This window comes from Nyctereutes procyonoides, unplaced genomic scaffold (assembly GCF_905146905.1).
Source record: "Nyctereutes procyonoides isolate TBG_1078 unplaced genomic scaffold, NYPRO_anot_genome, whole genome shotgun sequence".
Classification (NCBI taxonomy): Eukaryota; Metazoa; Chordata; class Mammalia; order Carnivora; family Canidae; genus Nyctereutes; species Nyctereutes procyonoides.
The window spans coordinates 10276644-10296755 of record NW_026575024.1 but is presented as its reverse complement, the minus strand read 5'-3'; the positions used below and the strand labels follow the sequence as shown (position 1 = coordinate 10296755).

The window sequence follows — 20112 nt, the reverse complement described above, 5'->3', positions numbered from 1 at the left end:
AGACAGCCGGTGAACCCAGCTACAGCAGAAGCTGTAAGAGGGCAGAAGTACCCATAGAGTGTGCGGGCCTGGGCAAACTGTTTTTATGGGGATCCTGTCTACATAAGCAATTTGGGGACTTCCTCAAATCACTGTTTCAGCACCATTATGGTGACCCAATTTCACATGATCCCACAAAAAAAAATTCAACTCTTCTACCAGGAGGTCATCTAGAAACCAGGTGGCCCCATAGGTGTGGATTCTAGAGCTCTCTGGGGTATCTGGTTGACCTTGTGCTCTGAAGAGAAGAAATGGGAACCAGCTGGTTCTGGCCACTAGAGGGGATCTAGCTTCCAGTAGCCAGAACCCATGCAGGGTCCTGCATGTGCTTGGGACACCCCACCATATGGTACTGCTGCTTCCAGGTACTGGAAGGGGGACTTGGAAAGTCTAAGAAAGCACCCCAAAGGAGGGCCATGGCATGGTAGAGTGGTCATGAAGCACAGCACCTGGGGCAGGGATCCTGCTTCCCTGGGGCTTAAAGGTAGTGCTGACCAGGGGATGAAGTTTGAACAATATTAAGACTTACATAGTGATTATTTTCAAACCTCTGATAACGAAAGGGCCCAAGGAAGAAAAGCTGTTGTAATGGAGAAGTCAGCTGGAAAGTTCTAGTATTTACAATATCTAATTATGCTTGTGGGTTTGGTAAGAGAGATTTTTTTTTAATTGTGTAAAATGTTTAAGCAAATAACTGCTTTTCCTTTCAAGTGACCAGCTCAGCCTGGCTGGCTATGAATGCTCTGAAAGCCTCGGTGAGCTGGCCCAAGGTGGACATTATCACTCTTTACCTAGATGCTACTTCTAAACAGGTATAGAGACAGAGTATAGCACAGCTGCAGTGGGGGGAGCTGGGAGAGAAATGGGCAAAGCCAGGATGACCTCGTGGCTCTGTGGCTTTGGACAAGTGGCTTCTGCACCCCAGTGTTAGATGTAAAATGGATCACGTCTACCTCCTGGGGCTGAGCTGAGGATTGAACATATTCCGAGAATGTGCATGCACACGCACGCACACACAAACACAATTTCCTTGTATGAACTCAAAACGTAAAGGGTAAATTTGAACAGCCTCTCTAGAGAAGAAAAGATACACCAAAGCAGCTGTTGCTTTCAACTGTTTTATTGCTAAACTATCATGATACAAGCCGTATAAAAATACTTTACATATAGCAAAAATAAACTACATTAAACTGGAGATTAAAAACATTTTGCATAGGAATGTGATGTATTCAAACTTCTTTAACAGTCAAGATTTCGAAAATCCTAAGCCTTCTAGCACCACCCCGTTGGAGAGCATTCTTTCTATTTGTTAGAGAACTAATTAGGGTGTTGTCAACATTTCTCCCCTCTAAGGGCTGTAGAGGCAATGGGAGTAAGGAAGGTTCTTTAACAAGATGCTCAGGATGCTAAGCTTGTTCTAACCAAAGCCTCTGTCTGCTCGAGCCAATCGCAATGCTGAAGGCACCTGCTCTGCTGGAAACAGTGGCCTTTGCATCCAAACCCTGAACCAGGCAGGCGTTTGGTCTGCTAACAGCCGCATCAAGGCAGAGTGTTAAATGATTTTTTTCCAGCACCCAGCACCCCATCTCGTTTTCAGAGGGGCTTGCTTTAGGGACCATCTCTAGCTTACCAATCACAGAAACGTTTGTTTTTAAACAAACTGAGTTAAGATGGTGATGGTGGTTGTAACTCCAGGTACTCCTGAAAGCTGAGGGTAATTGATGTTTGCAGTCCCGGTTCTGTGTGATCCTTCTGTAGCTGGAATGCAGGAAAACACTTGCATTGGCTGCTTTGGCTCCATGAGATTTATTGCCCAAGCTCCAGGCTTGGGAGATGGGAGGTTAGGATGTGTTGGGTGGTACCTGCTAAAGGGTTAGCCCTCCAAAAAAATGAGTGCAGGAAAGTGTAGCCCAGCTTATCAAGAGTGTCACAACCCCCAATGCCTCTTGTAAACATGAACAAAAACTGTTAGTCGGACCTCTGACAGTCTTTCAATTCTGGTAAATAGAAAGCACTTGGAAAGTGTTTGACATGAAAATAAACACATTCAGCCCTCCCTTTAGTTCAGAGTGACAAGTAGAACACATCAGCTTCCAATCTAAATGTGACAGCTCCCACACTGGCCAAGGCTGGCTTCCTGAGACCCACGTCTTGGCTACTGGATGTAAACAAGAAAGGCCACATCAGTGCTTCCCAGTTTCTAGAAGGAATCAATCTGATTCATCTAGGGTGTGTCTATGCTGGAAAACTCTGCAGGTCCTTTAGATAATGCGTATGGGGGTTACCTACCAGGATTTGGTCAGCTCTGTAAACATGAGCCTGCCCTTAGGGTTCTGTGAACATTTTCCAGAATCCCATCACAACACAGGCAGTTTTGTTTTTAAATCAAAATCACCTCCTGGACTACTGCTTTGGGGGATCTCAACACTTCACAATTCTCCTCCGTGACCAGAGGAAGGCTCAGAGCTGAAGTCCGTGTCCTCTCAAGCAACAATTAGAAGGTTCCTTCTTCTACAAATCCATCCCTTACTCCAGAGACACTTTCTTCTACGACTCAGGTGACTCGACAGACTCGGAGGTGGGTTTTTGTGTTTTGCTTTGGTTTGTTTTTGCTTTTTGTTGTTTTTCTTTTTTTTTCTTTCTTTCTTTTTTTTTTTTTTGCTAGAATGAATTACAAAATTTCAAGAATACATCATTTCCCTTAGGGGAAAGAAATCATCAATGTATGTAAAAAGTAACACTTGAAAAAGATTTCAACCATTTATAAATATTTTCTGATTCCAACAGGGGGTGTTGTGTGATATCTTCAGGACAGATAAAAAGCATAAAAATACAGATAAGAAAATAAAATTTAATAACCTACTAATTTGGATCGCTCTTATATATTATCAAGCAGCAGTATTTTTGTACAATACAGGAAGACTTGCAAACTTTGGAAATATACTACATTCAGCAACACGGTAGATTCCTGTTGGCAGTGCTACATATTTACATTACCTTGGATGTAGCAAGTGCAAACCTCGACCTGAGATCCTTCTATCACGTGCAACACACACATCTTTACCACTTAGACATCCTTATTTTCTCCTTCTCTTAGAGGATCTTATTGCCTCTTCCCAGACTGAAAAAAATATTTCATGAGCAATTCCTCTTGGCAAAACTTCCTCCTGGCAATTGTTACCGACCCAACTTTCTTGATAGCTGTCGGCTCCTGATACACATTCTCTTACCTGTTTAGGTCTCAAACTAATGCTTTGGTTTCTCTTTCCTTTGTTATTCGGTAGAGTTGTTTATGAAAGTGCTTCCTCTACTATCCAGCTAGGAGGTCTTAGAAAAAGCTTGTGTGTGCATTAGACACACACACACACACACACGTACATATGTGGATCTGTACAAGTGTCTGAACTAGCGGGAGGCCCTGTTCACCGACAGAAGACTGATGGAAAACACGTTAGCCCTTGTTCGGCCCATCCATGTACGATGAAGCAGAGCAAGTTTGCTACAATAGCAGGAAGGCACTTGGGGAGAACATTCAGATAACCAAGGAAAGGCCAAGTTCCCTCATGTGCAAAAAAAAAAAAAAAAAAAAGGTTCCTAGCCAGGTCAAGTGAGACCAGATCACTCACCAAACACTTAAACTCTTCCCCAGGAAAGTCAATATTGCTGGAGAGAGAATGCTTTAGGTAAAGCTGCTGGTATAAGGAGTCTTTTTATTAGGAAGAATTTCACATCCCACAAGCTCTGCAATGACAAGTTCTTACTGGCATTTTGTATGGAAGAGGATTTTGCCAAACTTTGTGCTTGAAGAGAGGTCCCCAGCTGTTGGGGGAAAATAAAAGCTAGGTCTTGATTGAAAGGTCACAGCCGGGGGTGTCCGGTCCTCTCTCTGGAGCACCAGGCCCACCACTGGGCCGTAGTCACCGAGCCTCAGGCTCCTGGTCAAGCTATGAGCAAGGTTTAACCTCTATGTCACCTTGACGAGAAAGCCAGGACTTGGAAAACCCACAGCGAGCCCTTAACGGCCACGATTCTCTTCCTGGGCTCCTACCTGGCAGATTTGCAGACTGAGAAATAAATCCCTAAGTGGAGCCTTCCGAAGAGAGCCAGGAATATTTACATTCTGTGCTGATTTACTGGGGAAGAAACCGAATGGCGGAAAAGGAATCCCTGGCTTGTCCCGGGGTGCCCGCAATAAATGCAAACAGGAACACCTCTGTGTGATGAGAACCGCCCCTGTGGGCAACTTTTGAGAGTTTTGTGTGTTTGCAAAAACTGCACCAAAGGAGGAAGACTCTTGAGGACTCGGTGTGTGCAGGGGAGACAAGTGGGGAGAAGATCCCCATATGACCAGTCTGGGCAGAGCTCCTTCCAAGTGAGGGATGCACGTGGGCTGATTCTCTTCGATGCAGAAGCAGCAGCTAATGCAGACAGGTCTTGGGGCGGGGGCGCTTTAAAAGGGTGCAGGTTAAAAAAATAATAATAACCAATGAACTTTGGGGCTAAAGCCTGAGCTTGTTGTCTCACTTTAAGTCTAGGCCAGAGAGAAGGAATCCACCCCTTGTCGTGGGGGAACCCACTCAGAGAAACACTTAGGCCTGCCAGTTGCCTCATTTCACACTTCACAAAAAATACCTGTGCTGTTTGATTTTTTTTTCTTTTTTTCTTTTGCTTGCTGTAGCTCTTCTACGATTCCTTCTCAACATTCAATGCACATGCTGGAGATTCTCCTTCACTAGTTTATGGAAAAGCAGTCTGGCCGCTAGGAAGAAGGCAAGCGAGACTTAGCAGAAAGCCATTGGGTTGCAGGGCTGCGGAAGACGGGCGCTCGCTCCAGGGCCCGGGGTCCCTGCTTCCAGTCCCCACGGCTGGCTGCAGGGGTGACGGGCAGCTGGCCCCGAGAGCTCCTCCTCCAGCCACCCGTGGCCAGCTTTTTGCAGCGGAGACCAACATAAAAGCGTGGACACATGTCATAACTTAACGCTGAGTTTGAACAGGTAATGTCGTGGGGGGCCAGAGCGTTTTTGCTTCAGGAGAAAACCAAAAAATAAGGCTGGAGCCGTGGCCCGACCACGGCCTGGGAGAGGCAGTCGGTCCCTAAGGGTGACAGTCCGGCTGTTTTGCTTCGGCCTGGAAGCCAGGCTCTCGGGTCACATTCCTTTGGTGGCTCTGTGTGAAAACTCCTTTCCTTCAAAAGGTACAGGAGCTGTATCTGTGACCTGGAAAAATGAAGGCAGGGCTGGGGTTTAATCACGGGGCCCACGTCTTCCATTCCCCCACCCCAGCCCGCGCCCCCAGCTCCGCTCTCGCCGTCCTCAGGGCCGCTCCAGCGCGCTGTCTTGTTCAGAATGTGGTTTTGGTCAGCAGGCACTTAAGGTTTGGACGGGACACCATGAAAGTCAACCGAGATGCTCTCTGGGATTTAAGACACAAATCAAAAGGCAGAGTGTTCTCTCTGGTGTGGACACCGAGAGGTGGCGAGCTCCTGAATCGAGTCAGCTTTCTGCCACAACCGTGTCCCGCGGGTGGCCTCCGGGCCGGGAGATGTAACAGGAAAGGAAACAGAGGTGAGGGCAGTGGAAGGCTCCAGGGGGTCAGATACGGAAGGTGTCTTGCTAATGGCATCTTCTACGTCTGATTTCTGGCGGGAGGTCCTGAAAACTCCTTCCTGATAATTTCATTAACTACAAGAGAAAAGAGAAAGAGAAAGGGAGAGAGAGAGAGAGAGAAGGGGCGAGTGAGCGGGCGCCAACAACACGGATCAGATTAGCTTTCTAGAACCTAACAGCAATGGGGCTGTTTTGTAAAATGCGCTTAGGTTCGGATAAAACCTCTGGACGATTCTTAACATGAGACATGCCTTCCTCTGCTCTTTTTTTCCCCCCCGGATGATAATACTTGGTGCTACCGGCGTTAGTGAAGGTAACTTTTACAAATCCTGGCAGAAATAGAGCTGGGCCAGAGGGCGGGTTCTCACGATGTTCCGTCTCTCTGCCGACCACCCCTATTGTAGCATCCAGAAAATACCTACTATGTGACGAAACCATAGTTGACCCACAAAGCAGGCGACCTTTTAGAAAAGCAGCTAGGAATTCCACTAAGGCTAGCCATCAGGGTAGACCATCCCTCTCGGCACAACCAGGAATGTCCCCCCCCCCCCCACTGGGGAAGGATCACACGGGGAGTCTTCTGAAGTGGGGAAGGGCCTCCCAGGGGTCTGGAAAATTCGGTCACCCCCTCCCGCAGAAGGACTGTGTAATGCCTAGCAGGGAACCAGGGGATGGTGGGATGCCCACCCCTGGCATCAAGGAGCTGGTTCTCTCTTCCCATCTTGGGTCCCTTGTCCAGGGCCCTGGTCCCTGTAGACAAGACAGCAAAGGTCTGAGAAGGTGGAGCTGGGACACAGGCTTCCTTTGATGTTCTTGGTAAAAAGTGGCTCTCGGTGGCAGCCCAGACCCAAGGGAGAGGTGTGTGCCTGCCCTGAGGGGTGTATCCACCGCCTTGTGGGCCGCGGGGCAGCTGACTGGTTCCAGAGGCAGGAGAGGAGAGGAGGGAGGCCCCTCTTGGCTTCCAGGGAAGGTCACCCAGGGTCCCCTGCAGCCCTTCTCCGCCTCCTCCTCCAGGCTGTTTCATCTTCATCTTGCTTTTCCATCTCAAATGGTGGAGACTTGCTCCTACTCTCCCCAAGTTCGAGCTGAGCCCTCCTAGGGCCCTCCTAGGGCCAGGCTGCCTTCCCCAGAAGACCCCTGCGTGGACAAGTCCGCCAGCCCTGACATGCGAGGAATGTGGACATCCACTGCCTTAGAGCCACCAGAGGCAAGTCTGACCTTCAGACCCCCGCTCCCAGGCGGCGGGACTTTACCTCTCTGTGCTTCATGCTTTCCCTTTTACAGAGGACGAGACCAGCAGCATGTCCCGATTAGTCCTGTTAGGCGTTGAGGCCCACACAAGCTCCTGGGCCCTGCCTGGTAAGCGCCGGTAGCTGCGATCTCACTAGCCCTGGGCTGTGGGAACACGTGCCTGGTGCCAGTGGGTTTTGTTTTGTGCTAGAGACTGGGCGACCACTGCTCTCTGCTCTTCAGGGACCAGGTGGGCATTTGGGTCCTGCAGCCAGACAGCTCCAGGCTTCGAATCCCATCTTTACTGCTGCCTCGTTTGCTAAACCTTGCCTCAGTCTCCCTGTCTGCAAATCGTTTATAAAAGTCACCTTCCTTCTAGGGCTGTGGAGGAGCTTAGATAAGCTCTTGCAAGTGATGAAAATAGTAGCGTGCCTCGTGTATGGCAGGTGTTGGTAGCATGGTGTGCGCTAGACACACGTATTGGATGGGTAGCGGTGTGTGTGAATGTGTACATCAGAACAGCAAACTGTGGAAGTGGATCTATTGGGAGTGACTCAGAAGATGAATTCAGATTGAGTGAACCAACATTAATTGGGCACTTACTGTATACCAGGCACCAGCTTAGCTGCTTCCCAGGAGCCCTCAAGCAGGAACCCAAGGAAGACTGGCCACCCCCACAGGCCCACCCTTCTGTGACCCCTGCCGGGGCCTGGTAAGCAGGGAGGCAGGAGTGAAAGCAGAGTGCCAGGGCGGAGGTGGGGTCAGCGCAGCTTCATGCAAAGCTTTTCAAAGCCCGGATTCTGAAGGGCTTCCTGTTTTCTCAATCTAGGAAACCAGGGGAGTCGATCCTTAATGGAAATGTTCCATAGCCTCGGCTTTCTAAAAATATCTGGGAGGCAGCGAGGCTGGCACTGTGGCCCTCACTAAAGGGTCGTTTCCCTTCTCAGAAGGCAGGGGCCCGGGTGGGATGGAAGGCAGGAGATGCGTCAAGGAGGCAGGAGTGGCTGTCCCCCTGCTTTCTGGGAGCTACTTTCAGGTAGAAAAGCTAATAGCTGCGTCTGGAAAAACTCTGGACACCATGTGCTTAGCCCTTCTTGGGGGTGTGGGGAGGCAGCTGTGTTCTCAGGTCCCGAAGGGAGGCCTGCTCAAACCCCACAGAAACCTCTCTCTGGGTAGAGGAACCTTCTCTTGCTCAAACCTCAGAGCTTGCTCTCCTGGCTGCGAATAAGGAGAAAGTTCTGTAGCAGAAGTGCCAGCTGGGTGGCGGCAAGGGCAGCGCAGCCCCGTCTGTCTGGGAGCTGACAGGGTCTCTGCTCCACCGCTTCCTCCAGAGCCGGGTGTCCGGCCTGCAGGAGGTGTCCCTTCGCAGCCAAGGGTATCGGGGGAAGGAAGAAGAGTGAGCGAGGCCACCCTGCCATTTGAAGCAGTTCCCTGGCACCCACCATGAAACCCCTCCCATGGTCCTTCCCCAGCTTCTGTCCTCATGGGGAAGGGGGCTCCTGGCTGCCCTGTAGCAGCTCATTCTCGGGCCCTGGCCTCACTCCCTCGCTCCAGGCCCCACCTGCAATCTGGTGCCAGCTCCCTTCCCCCCTCAGCTCCTGCCACTGCTCTGCCACGTGGGCTTCCACCCGCACCCCCTAGGCCTCTGTCCTGGCTGCCCACCCCACCCCCGGCCCCCAAGGCCTTTCTCCTCACTCCTCCATTCAGGGCTCTGCTCCCTCTCCTCCGGGAAGGCCGCCTGGGCTCTGCAGTGCACACCCCTAGCCCCCCTCGGTGGCACTCTCCCCTCCATCTTCTCCATTCATAGGTTCCTGCAATTCACCAGCTGGGGTTTTGTTCAAGTTCTTGTTGAACAAAAGGGTTTCAGGGCATAGGAAGTGCTTGCTGACACTGAACCCCTTTCTGCGCTTCCCTTTTCTCGTTAAGCAGCCTCAGGTCATACTGACCCACTGTGGGCTTGGTCCTCAGCTCTGACTGAGGTCTGAGTGCTGGATTCTGTGTCAGCCCTCTACGTTTCATTCATTCAGTAAGTGTTTTGAGCATCCGTCCTATGCCAATCTCTATCTTTCCTCGCCCCTCTTCTCAAACTGGGCCACATGCATTTCTCCAAATAGTCCCTCTCCTTGTCCCAACCCTAACTTCCCTTCTGCCCCTGTTCCGAAGCCACCTTTTCATGGAAGCCACCTCCCACTCCTACCCTTGGGCCAGCCCTCCCTCCAAAATCAAATCTTGAATTCTCAAAATGCTTTGCTCATAAACTCCTGGGCCAGGTTAATTACCTGCATCCCCTGCACACAGCAGGTACCTAATGCATGTATCTCAGCTCCCCCATGGGGATCCCATACTATCAGCCTAGGTCATTTGGTCTGGGGAAGCTGATTTTCCTCTGTCACCCAACTGACAAATGGGTTACCAGTCTATTACTTGTCTGGAGCCTTTTCTCTACAAGAGAATGTAAGCCATTTGTATTTATTGAAGGTTAGCTATGCATCAGGCACTATAATAAATGCTAGGTTTTTCTTGCACCATACCTAGTAATATAATCCTTGTTTTATAGGTGGAGATAGGCAGTCACCAGCCAGACAAGGTGATGGGATCAGGATTAAAACTCAGGACCCCTCTATCAACCTGAACACTATGTGGCTACACAATTGACAAAGAGACTGTGCTACTAAGTTCAGTAGTCATCATCTTTCCTCTGTGACCCTGGAGTCCTCAGTATTGTGTGTGTGTGTGTGTGTGAGAGAGAGAGAGAGAGAGAGAGAGAGAAAGGTAAGGGCAACCTGTAAGTGCACAGCAGAGGCCATGTGCTGAGTGGTTAGGGCGGTCACCAAGCATCACTTTCTCAGAACACGATTGAGGCCGATGGTGTTGACTCTACCACAAGCACCCCTGACCTCTTGTCACCCTTAGAGCGAGGCTTTGTGCTGAAAACACTGATGAACCTCAGGGTGATTTCTAAGCCTGACACCTAATGCTGAAACCAGGAAAGGAAAAAACTGACAGATGTTAAGTATTTACAATTATTCTTTTCTTATTTGATTTTTTGGAGTTTTAAAGAGAAAACTGTGTAACTATTCTAATAAATGGCTGTAGGCATAGAAAGAAAATACGAGGGATCCCCAAACTTTGTCTATAAAAGGCCAGATAAAAATATTTTCAGGGCTGGTGGCTAGATGGCCCTTTACTCAACTGCTCAGCTCTGCCGTTCTGGTGTGAAAGCAGCCACAGACGGCATGTGAGCAAATGGCCAGGGCTGTGTGCCAATAAAACTTTACCACAACAGGCCAGAGGGCTAGATTTGAACAGACCAATTACCAACTGGCCCGAGACTTCGTGTACCAACCCCTAGTATATACCAATGGCAGAGAAGAACAGGAAAGGAGTGTTTTCTGCACCTACTATCGGGGAGTAACAACTGCAGAAGCCAATGCCGCCTCCTAGCGTTGTTCATCCCACAATTCTAGGTGTTGATTTCCAAGAACTTGGGTTTCTGTTAGCATCCCACTCTGCCCTAGGGATTTTCTGATCCATGTGAAGGGATGCATGCTGACTTTCTCCTTTCAGCTGAGCTCGGAGGTTCTCAAACGTCACCATGCAGAAGAATGGCTGCTCGGGGTTGCATACAGAGAAAACCACACGGATATACGCTAGGTGTAACTGAAAGGTCTGGTGAGCGTCCTTTTGACTCTAGGCCGTTCCCCCTTAATTGCTGACTTTGGAACTTCATCCCCCGAGAAAGCAACAACAGGAAGAAGTGGAGAGACCCCATCCTGCTTCTCTCCCAAACCTCAAGCATGTTTTCTAAAATCCGGTTAGATCATGTGAGTGCCCACGAGAGTCTGGGGCCAGCCACAAAGGCCACAGCCAGAAAGACACTCCTCAAACTTGGATGGGAACTGGGGAGGCTACATCCTCTAAGGCCAAAGAGGCTGAAGAGCCAGTATGGGTGCAGCCCCCCACCCCAATTCTCCTCCATCCCCTCCCACAGTGCTTTGCAAATTTGTTCCCAAGACTCATGCTTGGGGCGAGAAGGCCGGATCAGAAAGTACAGAGAGTGTGCTCTGGGTCCTTCCGCCTCTCGTCCCAGCTGCTTGTGGGAAAAGCTGCTCCAACAGCCAAGAGTGAGCCCCAGGCCTGTTTTCCCCACTAGGCTGCAGAAAGGGGCTAAGAAGGAAAAAGTGGCCCTTGGCCTGGGGCCTTCTCCTGTGACTCGATATCAGAACTGAAATGATTCGTCCTCTGAGAACAGAACTTTCCCAAGGCTCTGCTTTTGCTTCCTAAGTAACTTCCCAGCCATCTCTGCCTATTTTGTGGGCACCTGGAAACTCTAAAGAACTTTCCAGAGGGGCCAGACTTCAGAAGCTTGGTGTAAAAGACAAAACAAAACAAAAAAAACCTTGACAGGCCTACAGCTCCGAGCTGCGGATGAGGTCTGAGAGCTAGATGTTGGTAAATCCCCCTGGGGCCCTGAAGATCCCAGCCGGCTTGCCAAAATTCCCAGACCTCTGTAAGGTCAGAAGCATCACCAAGTGCTAATACCAGGGAGGGGAGAAGTCCGTTAAAAAGGCCCTTTAAGGAAAAAATAAAAAATAAAAAAATAAAAAGGCCCTTTAAGGGCTTTGGTTAAGTGCCTTATAGTCTGAATTTTTGTCACCCTGACTCCTGGATGTGAAGCCCCCCAGAAGGGAGTCTGGCACCCGGCGTCCAGCAGATGTTCACCGACGGTGTCACTGTTGGAAAAGGTGCCAGGGCAACACCCCCTTCCCCACTGCCCCTTTCCTGCTGCTACTGGAAAGAGCCCACCCTCTGGGAACCACAATTCCGGGGTGTCCACTCCCCTGCGTGTGCTGATGGTGAATATTTCTGTGCTTCCAGAGTGGGCCGCCAGTGTGCTGCCGCCGTGCTCTTCTGGGCCTGGCTTCGATGGAATGGGCCCGCTGTCTCTGACAAAGGGGCCATTCAAAAGCCACAGCCCAGCGAGCCGGGGAGATGTCAGGAGGCATGTCACCCAGGGATACCGCCGGCTGACTTCGGGGGACTGCTCATCCCATGCTGGGCGCTGCGTGTGCTGATTCTAATCAGAACCTCAGAGCTTCCAGTAACAGCAGTAGCATCTGAACAGCTGAGACACAGAAAGGTAAAGCAGCGGCCTCACGGCCCACGGGGAGCCTCCGACCCCTGTGCTGGAAGGTCTGCATTAGCCACCAGGCTCCTCTCGACGCAGGCCCAGAAGCCAGAGTCAGCTGAGGTCGATCTAATGCCTGAGGCTGGCTCAGGGGCTCTGCTGAGCTCAAAGGGAAAACCAGCTCTACCCTGGATGGACCAAGCACAGTGCCCCTTGAGAGTAGCTGCCCGGCTCTTTGGCTCTACCTGCCTTCTCTCGCTCCCCAGTGCAGAACGCCCCACCTTTGACAGTCTGTCTTAACTGGATACGCCAAACAAAGTGTACAGAACCAGAAAGGAGCTGGTCTGGTGCAGGAGCAGAACTTTCAAACGTAGGAACGTGACCTGGGAGAGGGGACGGGGCCTCTGGGAGAACATGCAAATTCCCAGAGCCTCCTCCCCACCTCCCACCCCCAACCCTGAGCTCCAGCCTCCCAGCCAGTCTCAGGGATGTCCCCCAGGGGTGTCCCCTCACAGAGTGGTGGGGTCCAGCCCTTAAGAGCAGGAAGTGGTGTCTGTGAGGACGGGTGGAAAAGCTTTCTTGTACTACAAGTAATTCAAGTTAAGGAAACACACAGCTGGAAAACAAAAAGAGAAGCAGAAGATGTCAATTACCTTTCACTTTGATTTCTCGGATCAAAGATCACAGTCATTCTGTTTCATAATATGTTTTGTATCCAGCTAAGGTGTGTGTCTATCAGCTCTGAAAAAGATTTGCAAAACCATTTTTGAGAAGAAAAAAAAAATCACCTTTGACCTCTATTACGCTTCCATCTCACATTAATATCATCCATTCACTGAGTATCCCTTAGCCTCGGGGCCACTCAGAACCCAGGACAGAATGTCACCCTCTGGGTGCCGTTGAAGCCCACATCCTGTATCACCTTAACAACTGTGCCAGAATTAACCCCAAACCAGTGGAATAGTCACTGAGAGGAGGGACTCTGTGCAAAGAAATGAGGGTCTCTGGGATCAAAGGGCATCAGTAAGGTTTTGGTGGGTTCTCTCTTTTTTTTTTTTCCTAAGCTAGACAAAACAGCCCTGCTGCCTGTCTGCCCTGGAGTTGCGAGGCAGGGCCAACTAAAGAGAAAAAAATTTAAGACACTAGCTTCTGCAAAGAAAATGAGAATTTCATGAGAAATCTACTCAAATGTAATCCTCCTTCGGGCTTTTATATATGCCAAGTTTGGCCCCTGTCTCCTTCTTACAAGTGATATAACCTCAGTGTGCTTGCAAACTCATAAGGCTGCAGATTTTCTTCCTGTTTTTTTTTTTTTTTTTGGTTGACAATGAGAAAAAGTTACTATTTTTATAGCCGCAGCCCAGTCAGAGCACTGAAGGCCCCTAAAAAGAGTCCTGAACAATCTACATTACCATTCTGTTAGATCACTTTTTTCTCTTCAATTTTCAAGAGTAATACACTCCCCTGTGTAGCCGTCTATCATGTCTAGGTTTCCAAACCACTCGTTCTCTCGATCTCCTTTAAATGGCCCAAGTCCGTTTAAATGGCCAGGGTCTGTTCTGAGTGCCTGAAATTAATTTCTTGCAGGAAGTGCCTCAATTTTTACTGGGTGCAGCTTTATTAAGCATCGGTAGGTAAACCAGGATGCTCTTGAGGGAGAAGCTGGGACGCCCTGAAATGTCCCTTCAAGGCGGAGACCACCGAATCATGAGAGCTCGCCAGCACTGGTGCAGTTATAGGGCTTGAACGCCCTAGTGTTGGGCTCCAGGGGGTGGGCTGGGGCTGGTGCAGGGCCAAGTACCCAGCTCCCCACTGCTCTGCTGTAGTTGCAGTAAACACCGTTTGGACCGTGCATTGCAGGCGGTCTCCTGAAGGAGAAGGCCCTCTCCCCCCATGCCTGGGTGGCTGTGGCCCTACAGCAGCTTCCCCACTGTGCTTCCCTCTCTGGACTACACTGTGGCTTGTTCCACACCCACGAGCAGAAGGCACCGTCAGACCATTCACTGGGGGCCTTAAAATACCACCTGTATCCTGACCATGTTTTCAGCCCCAGACCTCACCCTTGGACTTCAGACGCAAACATCTAATTGCCCACCGGGCATCTCAAACTGAACAGGGCCAAGGTCAACCTCCCGATCCTCACTCCCGCTCCCACTGCCCACCCCATCCCCAAATGGCAGCCCTGTACCACTTGTTCCCACCATAGGAAACCTACTGCCTTCCTCTGGTTGTTTGGGCCAATCTTGGTCACAGCCCACATCCCTCCAGATGCAAATGCTTCTGGATTTACCCTCAAAATACATCCGGAAACGAGCAGTCTCTACCACCTCCTGTCTCGATCACTGTCTTGGCCCCTCCCCCGTCTCCCTGACCCTGTGCTGGCCTCTGCCCAGCAGCAGGTGGACCTGTTGGTACCGAAGGCAGAGCAATTGGCTCAGTTGCTACTCCCAGAAAAACCTGCTCAAAGGTGCTGTCGGGGCCAGGAGCTGTTTGCTCTGTCCATCTACGCCCATTCAGGGAGCGCTTAGGAGGATCCGGTGCCAGCACAGGGCCAAGGTCCCGTGCTTGGAGCAGTGAGGCAAATCTAGGGGAAATCCCAGGAACGATGCCCCTAAGACCAGCCAGCCAGTACCCAAGAAGCCAGCCCTGCTCGGTCTCCACTCCCTACTCCTCATGAAGAGTGTGCAGAGAATTTATAAAGCATCAAACCAACTGGCTTGTGTGCGGCCTTTTGAGGTACAGCTTCCTGTTTAGTCATGAAGTTTCGCTCTTTAATTGTCTGTTTCTTGGTGGAAGATGGAGGCAACAAGAGGAGAGGAAGGGCCTGTTTCCATACAACTTAGCCCCCAAACTCTGCTCACGACCCAACCACCCCCACCCCCTTGGCCTGCTCTCCTCTCCCACAGGCAGCTACACAGGGGCTGTATTTAACTCGCACAGCCATCTCTGGGGATTGGTAGTGGGATGTCCATTGCTCAGGTCAATCACTGAGGTGTAGAAAGGTGGGGCAACTTGGCCAGGACCAGCCCCCTGTGCTGGGCAGAGCTCGGTAAGGCCCTCGCTCCCCGGGCGTTAATGCCAGGCTCCCTACAGTGGGAAGATGGTCAGGGGGTCCTGGGAGCTGCATTAAAATGAAGACTGGCATCTGGAGCCCTTGGAACAAAAGCGCCCTGGCAGAGACATCCATATTGGTCTTGGGGCCTCTCGCTGAGCCCCAGGGTGGGGAAAAGAACAACTCCCTGGCAAGGCTGCTGTGTGGATTAAATAAGAGGTTCTGTTTGACTTACTGGCAAGTATTTATAAACTCCACAATATAGTCTCCTAAAGAAGAGAATGGGGAGAGGATGTGAAAGGAGATGGAGACCTGGCCTAACCATCTTCTCCAGTAACCAAGAACATGACTCTATTTTCTTATGTGGTTCAAGAGGAAGTAGGTTCCTTTGATCAGTATGACTGCTCTGGCCAGTTGTAATATGGAGGGAGACAGCGAGAGAGTAGGCCATTGTTCCGAGTTACCTGGGTAACATCCACAAACCCTCCCAGAGCCGAAGAGTGGGGCCTCTGGTCCTAGAATCATTGCCCCAGTTTGTGGTCTTTTATGAAGGCCACAGCTGAAGACCTACACAGTGATGTTGCATTTTTACAACACTAGGCACAAATCGGTGAACCATTCCACTGGTGCTGTGGATTAGATGGTCATTGAGGCTAAGGGTCAGAAGTGCTTCACCGATTCAATAATATAACTAATAACTATCATACAAGCACATGATATCAACAGATAAAGTGCAAAAACACAGACCCAAGAATCTGTTGCCTTGACAAATCATATAATTAGCATCCAGTCTCATGAAAGCCCATGCATGCATCTCTGAGGTGGAATTAGATGGGAAGTCCTGTGTGCATCTGTCATGGAGCCGGTAGGAATTAGAGACGGGTCCAAGGTGCATTCAGTTTGATGGTTCTACAATGAAAACATTGGTGTCCCTCCCAACCGCAGTCACAACTACCACCATCCTACTCATTTTCTACCTTTCCCAGGGTTACGCATCGGCTTACAATCTAGAGAAAAACAGCTTGGACGTGCTCTGAGCTAAGCTGCCATACAAGGAAGGATTATCCAGCCATAGAAACTCAGACCTGAGCCGGGTTTGCCCCTGCTGCCCAGTCCTTTTCTCCAATTCAGCAGAATTTCTTCTGATTTCATGCAGCTACATTGCACCTCCCCTGGCGAGCAACCACACGGCTTCTAAGGTAGCAACCACAGGCAGGAAAGCATTCTAAACAAACCACGGCTTGCTTCCTTGTCCTTCTGCCATTTCATCATGGCCTTGACCCCAAACCTCTGCTGAGAGGCATCAGCCACAAAGCAAGCATTGCAAAATAAGTTGTTGCCAAAACAGAAGCAAAAGAAAAGCACTTGTTACTACATCCAGTTGAGATTTGGGAAAGAAACAGCGATCCAAACCCACAAATCAGCCTGTGACCGCAAATGAGATGATAAAATAAATACCTAATTGTTTGGGAAGCCATTTTTCTCTTTGGGGGTTGAAGGAATTAGCCAAAAACTTACGCTAAGACATCTGAGTGTATTTCTCCTTGCTTCCGTGTGAGCTATGGGATGGAGGCCGGGGGTCGGGGGTGGGTTAAACAGGTGGGAGCAGGAAGAGGCATCTCCTTCCTGGGCCCCTTTCCTCATGTCAGGGAATGGCACAAAACTTCCCCATGGCCTCTTGGAGGTGGCCCGAAATCCCCGGCCTGGTTCACAAGACGCTCTGCCTTCAAAAACCAGCATGGCCCTCGCTGCTTGGAAAGGACTCACTGAATATTGACTCTTCCAGCTGTCTTCACCTCACTCTCCAGATTATTCTGTGTCCTCCCATCTCTGTCCTGACCAGCTCAGAGCACAATCTATCCCCAAGGGGGACACCCTTCCCTCACAAACACACACATCCACACATCTCCAAAGCCCAACATAAGCCCATGACCTGTAAGGAGGCATCCCACCACTTCACACTCTCTTCCACCACACCTTCTCCCGTCTTGCATATTTTCTCTCGAATCCCCCAGAAGATTTCAACCATGTCTGCCTCCCTCTCGCTTGGGTTAGTGTAATACTTGATTGACCTAAAGACTGGGCCTCCTGAGGATGGAGGCCTGGCCCCAGGTTCACCTGACAAGCCCTTACTCTAGGGCCCGGCCCTGGGCAAGCCCACCTGCCTCAGGGAGGGAGAGGGCAAGTGTGTGGCTAAGAACCCTCTACCTTCCTGGTTCAGCCAGGGGCCTGTGGGGTAGGAGACAGCAAGATAAATGAGGGACACCCCCCACCCCCCACCCTGGGCCACCCAGCCCACACATTCCAGGCTCAAGAAAGCAACTAGCTTCTAGCGAAGAAATTTTGCCAGGTCTGAGCAGGGACCAAACCTAGTCCTAAAGTTCTCTGAGATTCACAGGTCTGGCCCAGGCACTTACTGCCCTCAGCTCAAAGGCTGTCCAAGAGACTGGCAAGGACCCTGTGTGTAACATTATACCATGTGTCCCTAAGATACATGCAGACAGAGCCCCAACTCTTGGCTCATCCCCTCCATCAAGCCCAACCATGAACTGAACTGTGTCCCTCAAATGGCTCTGTTGAAGCCCTATACCCCTCAATGTGATGGTACCTAGAGATGGGGCCTATGGGGGTGACTGGAGTTGATGAGGTCGTCAGGGTGGGACCCCCATGATGGGATTTGTACCTTCATCCCAAGAGATAGCAGAGAGCTTATACACTCGCTCCCTCTGCCTTGTGCCAACACAGCAGGAGGGTGCCCATCTCAAGAGCGCTCTCACCAGAACCCAATGGTGCTGTCACCTTGACCTCGGACTTCCAGCCTCTAAAACAGTGAGGAAAATTATTGGCAGCCTGAGCTAAGATAGGCCTATAAGCACTATTCTGCAGAGCACCTTCCTCCCTGTATCTCCACTGAAGCTCACATGTCAGGCACCTGCAGAGAAGCAGCCAAGTGTAAGTGACTGTCCCAGGTCACAGGGCTGGTCCGTGGCAGGATGCGACCAAGGAGCAGATGCTGCTGCTATGGCCCAGTGTTCCCACTACCACCACACCTTCACGCAGCCCGGCTCTGGATCCAGAAGGGCCCCCTCCTCGAGATATGCAGCAGGATGCCACTTCTCTGTCTACACCCCGCCTCAAATGCCACCTGGGTCCCCCGGCCCAGAGCCCCTTCTCCCCACTCTACCGTCCACTGATGTCACAAATGCAGCCTTTCTGTGTCTGGTAAGGCTGTATAAGTCTCTGAGGGTGGGGGCTGAGCTCCATGGACATGGATGGGGGGCTGGCACCCCAGGGCAGACTGCCAGGAAAATACACTACTGGGGGCCAGAATCGTGGGTCCAGATCCCTGCCTGACACACCCTGCCACAGACTGGAGGCCGGCCCCGGTAAAAGGTGGACGATGGCTGTTCCTGACCATCCCTGAGGGGATCGACGCATCAGCACGTAACAGGTGCTTCCAACAGCGTGTGGCACATACTGAGCCCCCTGCAGATGTCGAGGGAACGTGAGCCAATCATTTCACTCCCCGAGGCCCAGCTTCCTCATCCGCAAAATGGGAATAATAACACGTAACCCAGAAAAGTGCTGTGCTATGAATCCAGTTGGCACAGCGCAGTGCCACGCTAACAGCGTGTCTGCGCCGCTCCCCCTCTGCTTGCTTGTATGCATTTGCCCACCACACAGAGGGCGTTTGGTTAACAGACGGAACCGATTGGACAGCCACCCTCTTTCACCAAAGCACTTTCACCCTGGCAGCTATTTCTGCATCTTCAGAGTGGGTGGGTCTGAGGTCAGCCGTGCTCTCGGAGATGCGTTTTCACATCCTGCCGAGAGGGGCCCCTCTGGGGCCACCCTGCACGGTGTGCTGGCTGTACTGGGCCTGCGACATGCAGAACAGCCCTCTGAGTCACCCACACTCTGCAAACCAGAGGGCTCCGGAAGCCAGCCCAAGCATCAGGCCCGCACAGCACCCAGCCACCCAGACATGTTACCAGCAAGACCTAGGAGCTTCCGAGAAAGATGCCACGCCGCAGCAAACTGTCCCCAGCTCTCAGGATGAGTAAACATGGCAGGACTGAGGCTCGGGTTCTGAGTCGGAAGCCAAGGTGCTAACTGGGAGGAGGGCATGTCATTGGCAGATGGGGAAGACAGGCCGGCTTGCAGCCAAGATGGGAATTCTTTTGCAATTATCACCTGGCAGCCAGAACCTGCTTCTTTGGATGCAATTCTGAGCAAAGACTGGTCCCTGGGATACCCCGACTTTCAACAGGGTTACACAGTGAAAGTCACTCGCCGTCTATTGGAGGGAAAATGTTGTTCACTCAAGTTACGTGGGGGAAGTGAGATGTAAGAAGCAAAGAGTGGCCTGGCCCCCTGGGGACCACAATGTCAAGCATAGGGCACGTGTCTCAAGAGTGACACGGTGCTAGCACATCTCAAGACTGGAAACAGAGTGAGGCCCGGGGCTCAGAGAGAGACGCTGGCTTCCTCAGGTATGACGGGAGGCATCCAGCTTGTTCCTATTGACAAGATTCTCCAGCAAAAGAGGAAATTTTAAGCTCACATCCCACAAAGCCACCAGCAACCTGTGTTTCTAGACCTAATGGAACCCAAGCCTTCCCATGCTGTCGATCTGATTCTGGCTTTGGGTTCTGGTGGCCACCTGCAGGACACGTAAGGTGTCCAAAGAAAGCGTAACTATCTTAGCCTCCACGGTCAGGGGCCTGATGGGGAAATCCAGGTGACCCCAGAGGGTGACAGGTGAATGGCTGCCAGACTGCCAACTATCCACAGCAGAAGCCTGGGTGCTGGGGATACCCACTGGATTCCACTTTGATGGACTTTCTCCAGCTGGCACTAACCCACTCTTGGGACCTAGGGGTCCCCCTTGGCCCCGAGAAAGTCCACACCTTTAAGATCAAAGAGAATACATTCTCTTTCTCATGTTCCTCTGAGCCCCGTCGCCCACCTTCTTACACTCTAAACGCCGCAAGCATACACCCCAGGGCCTTTGTACTTGCTGTTCTCTCTCCCTAGGATGCTGTGTCCTTAGATAT

General features: G+C 51.0%; 1 protein-coding gene across 6 annotated transcripts in view; it reads right to left on the bottom strand.

The window, feature by feature from the left end:
* Positions 1-1149: 1149 nt before the first annotated feature.
* The window catches only part of NFATC2 (nuclear factor of activated T cells 2), a 161476-nt gene continuing 142513 nt past the window's right edge, over positions 1150-20112 (bottom strand). For 4 of the 6 annotated variants that reach the window (XM_055304474.1, XM_055304488.1, XM_055304448.1 and 1 more), the window contains exon 10: positions 1150-5720. In XM_055304474.1, coding sequence (XP_055160449.1) covers positions 5665-5720 — 56 coding nt within the window. In that variant the 3' untranslated portion in view covers positions 1150-5664. Of the gene's footprint in view, positions 5721-12656; positions 12745-20112 lie in introns of all 6 variants that reach the window. The other 2 variants (XM_055304458.1, XM_055304465.1) reach the window with 2 other exon arrangements.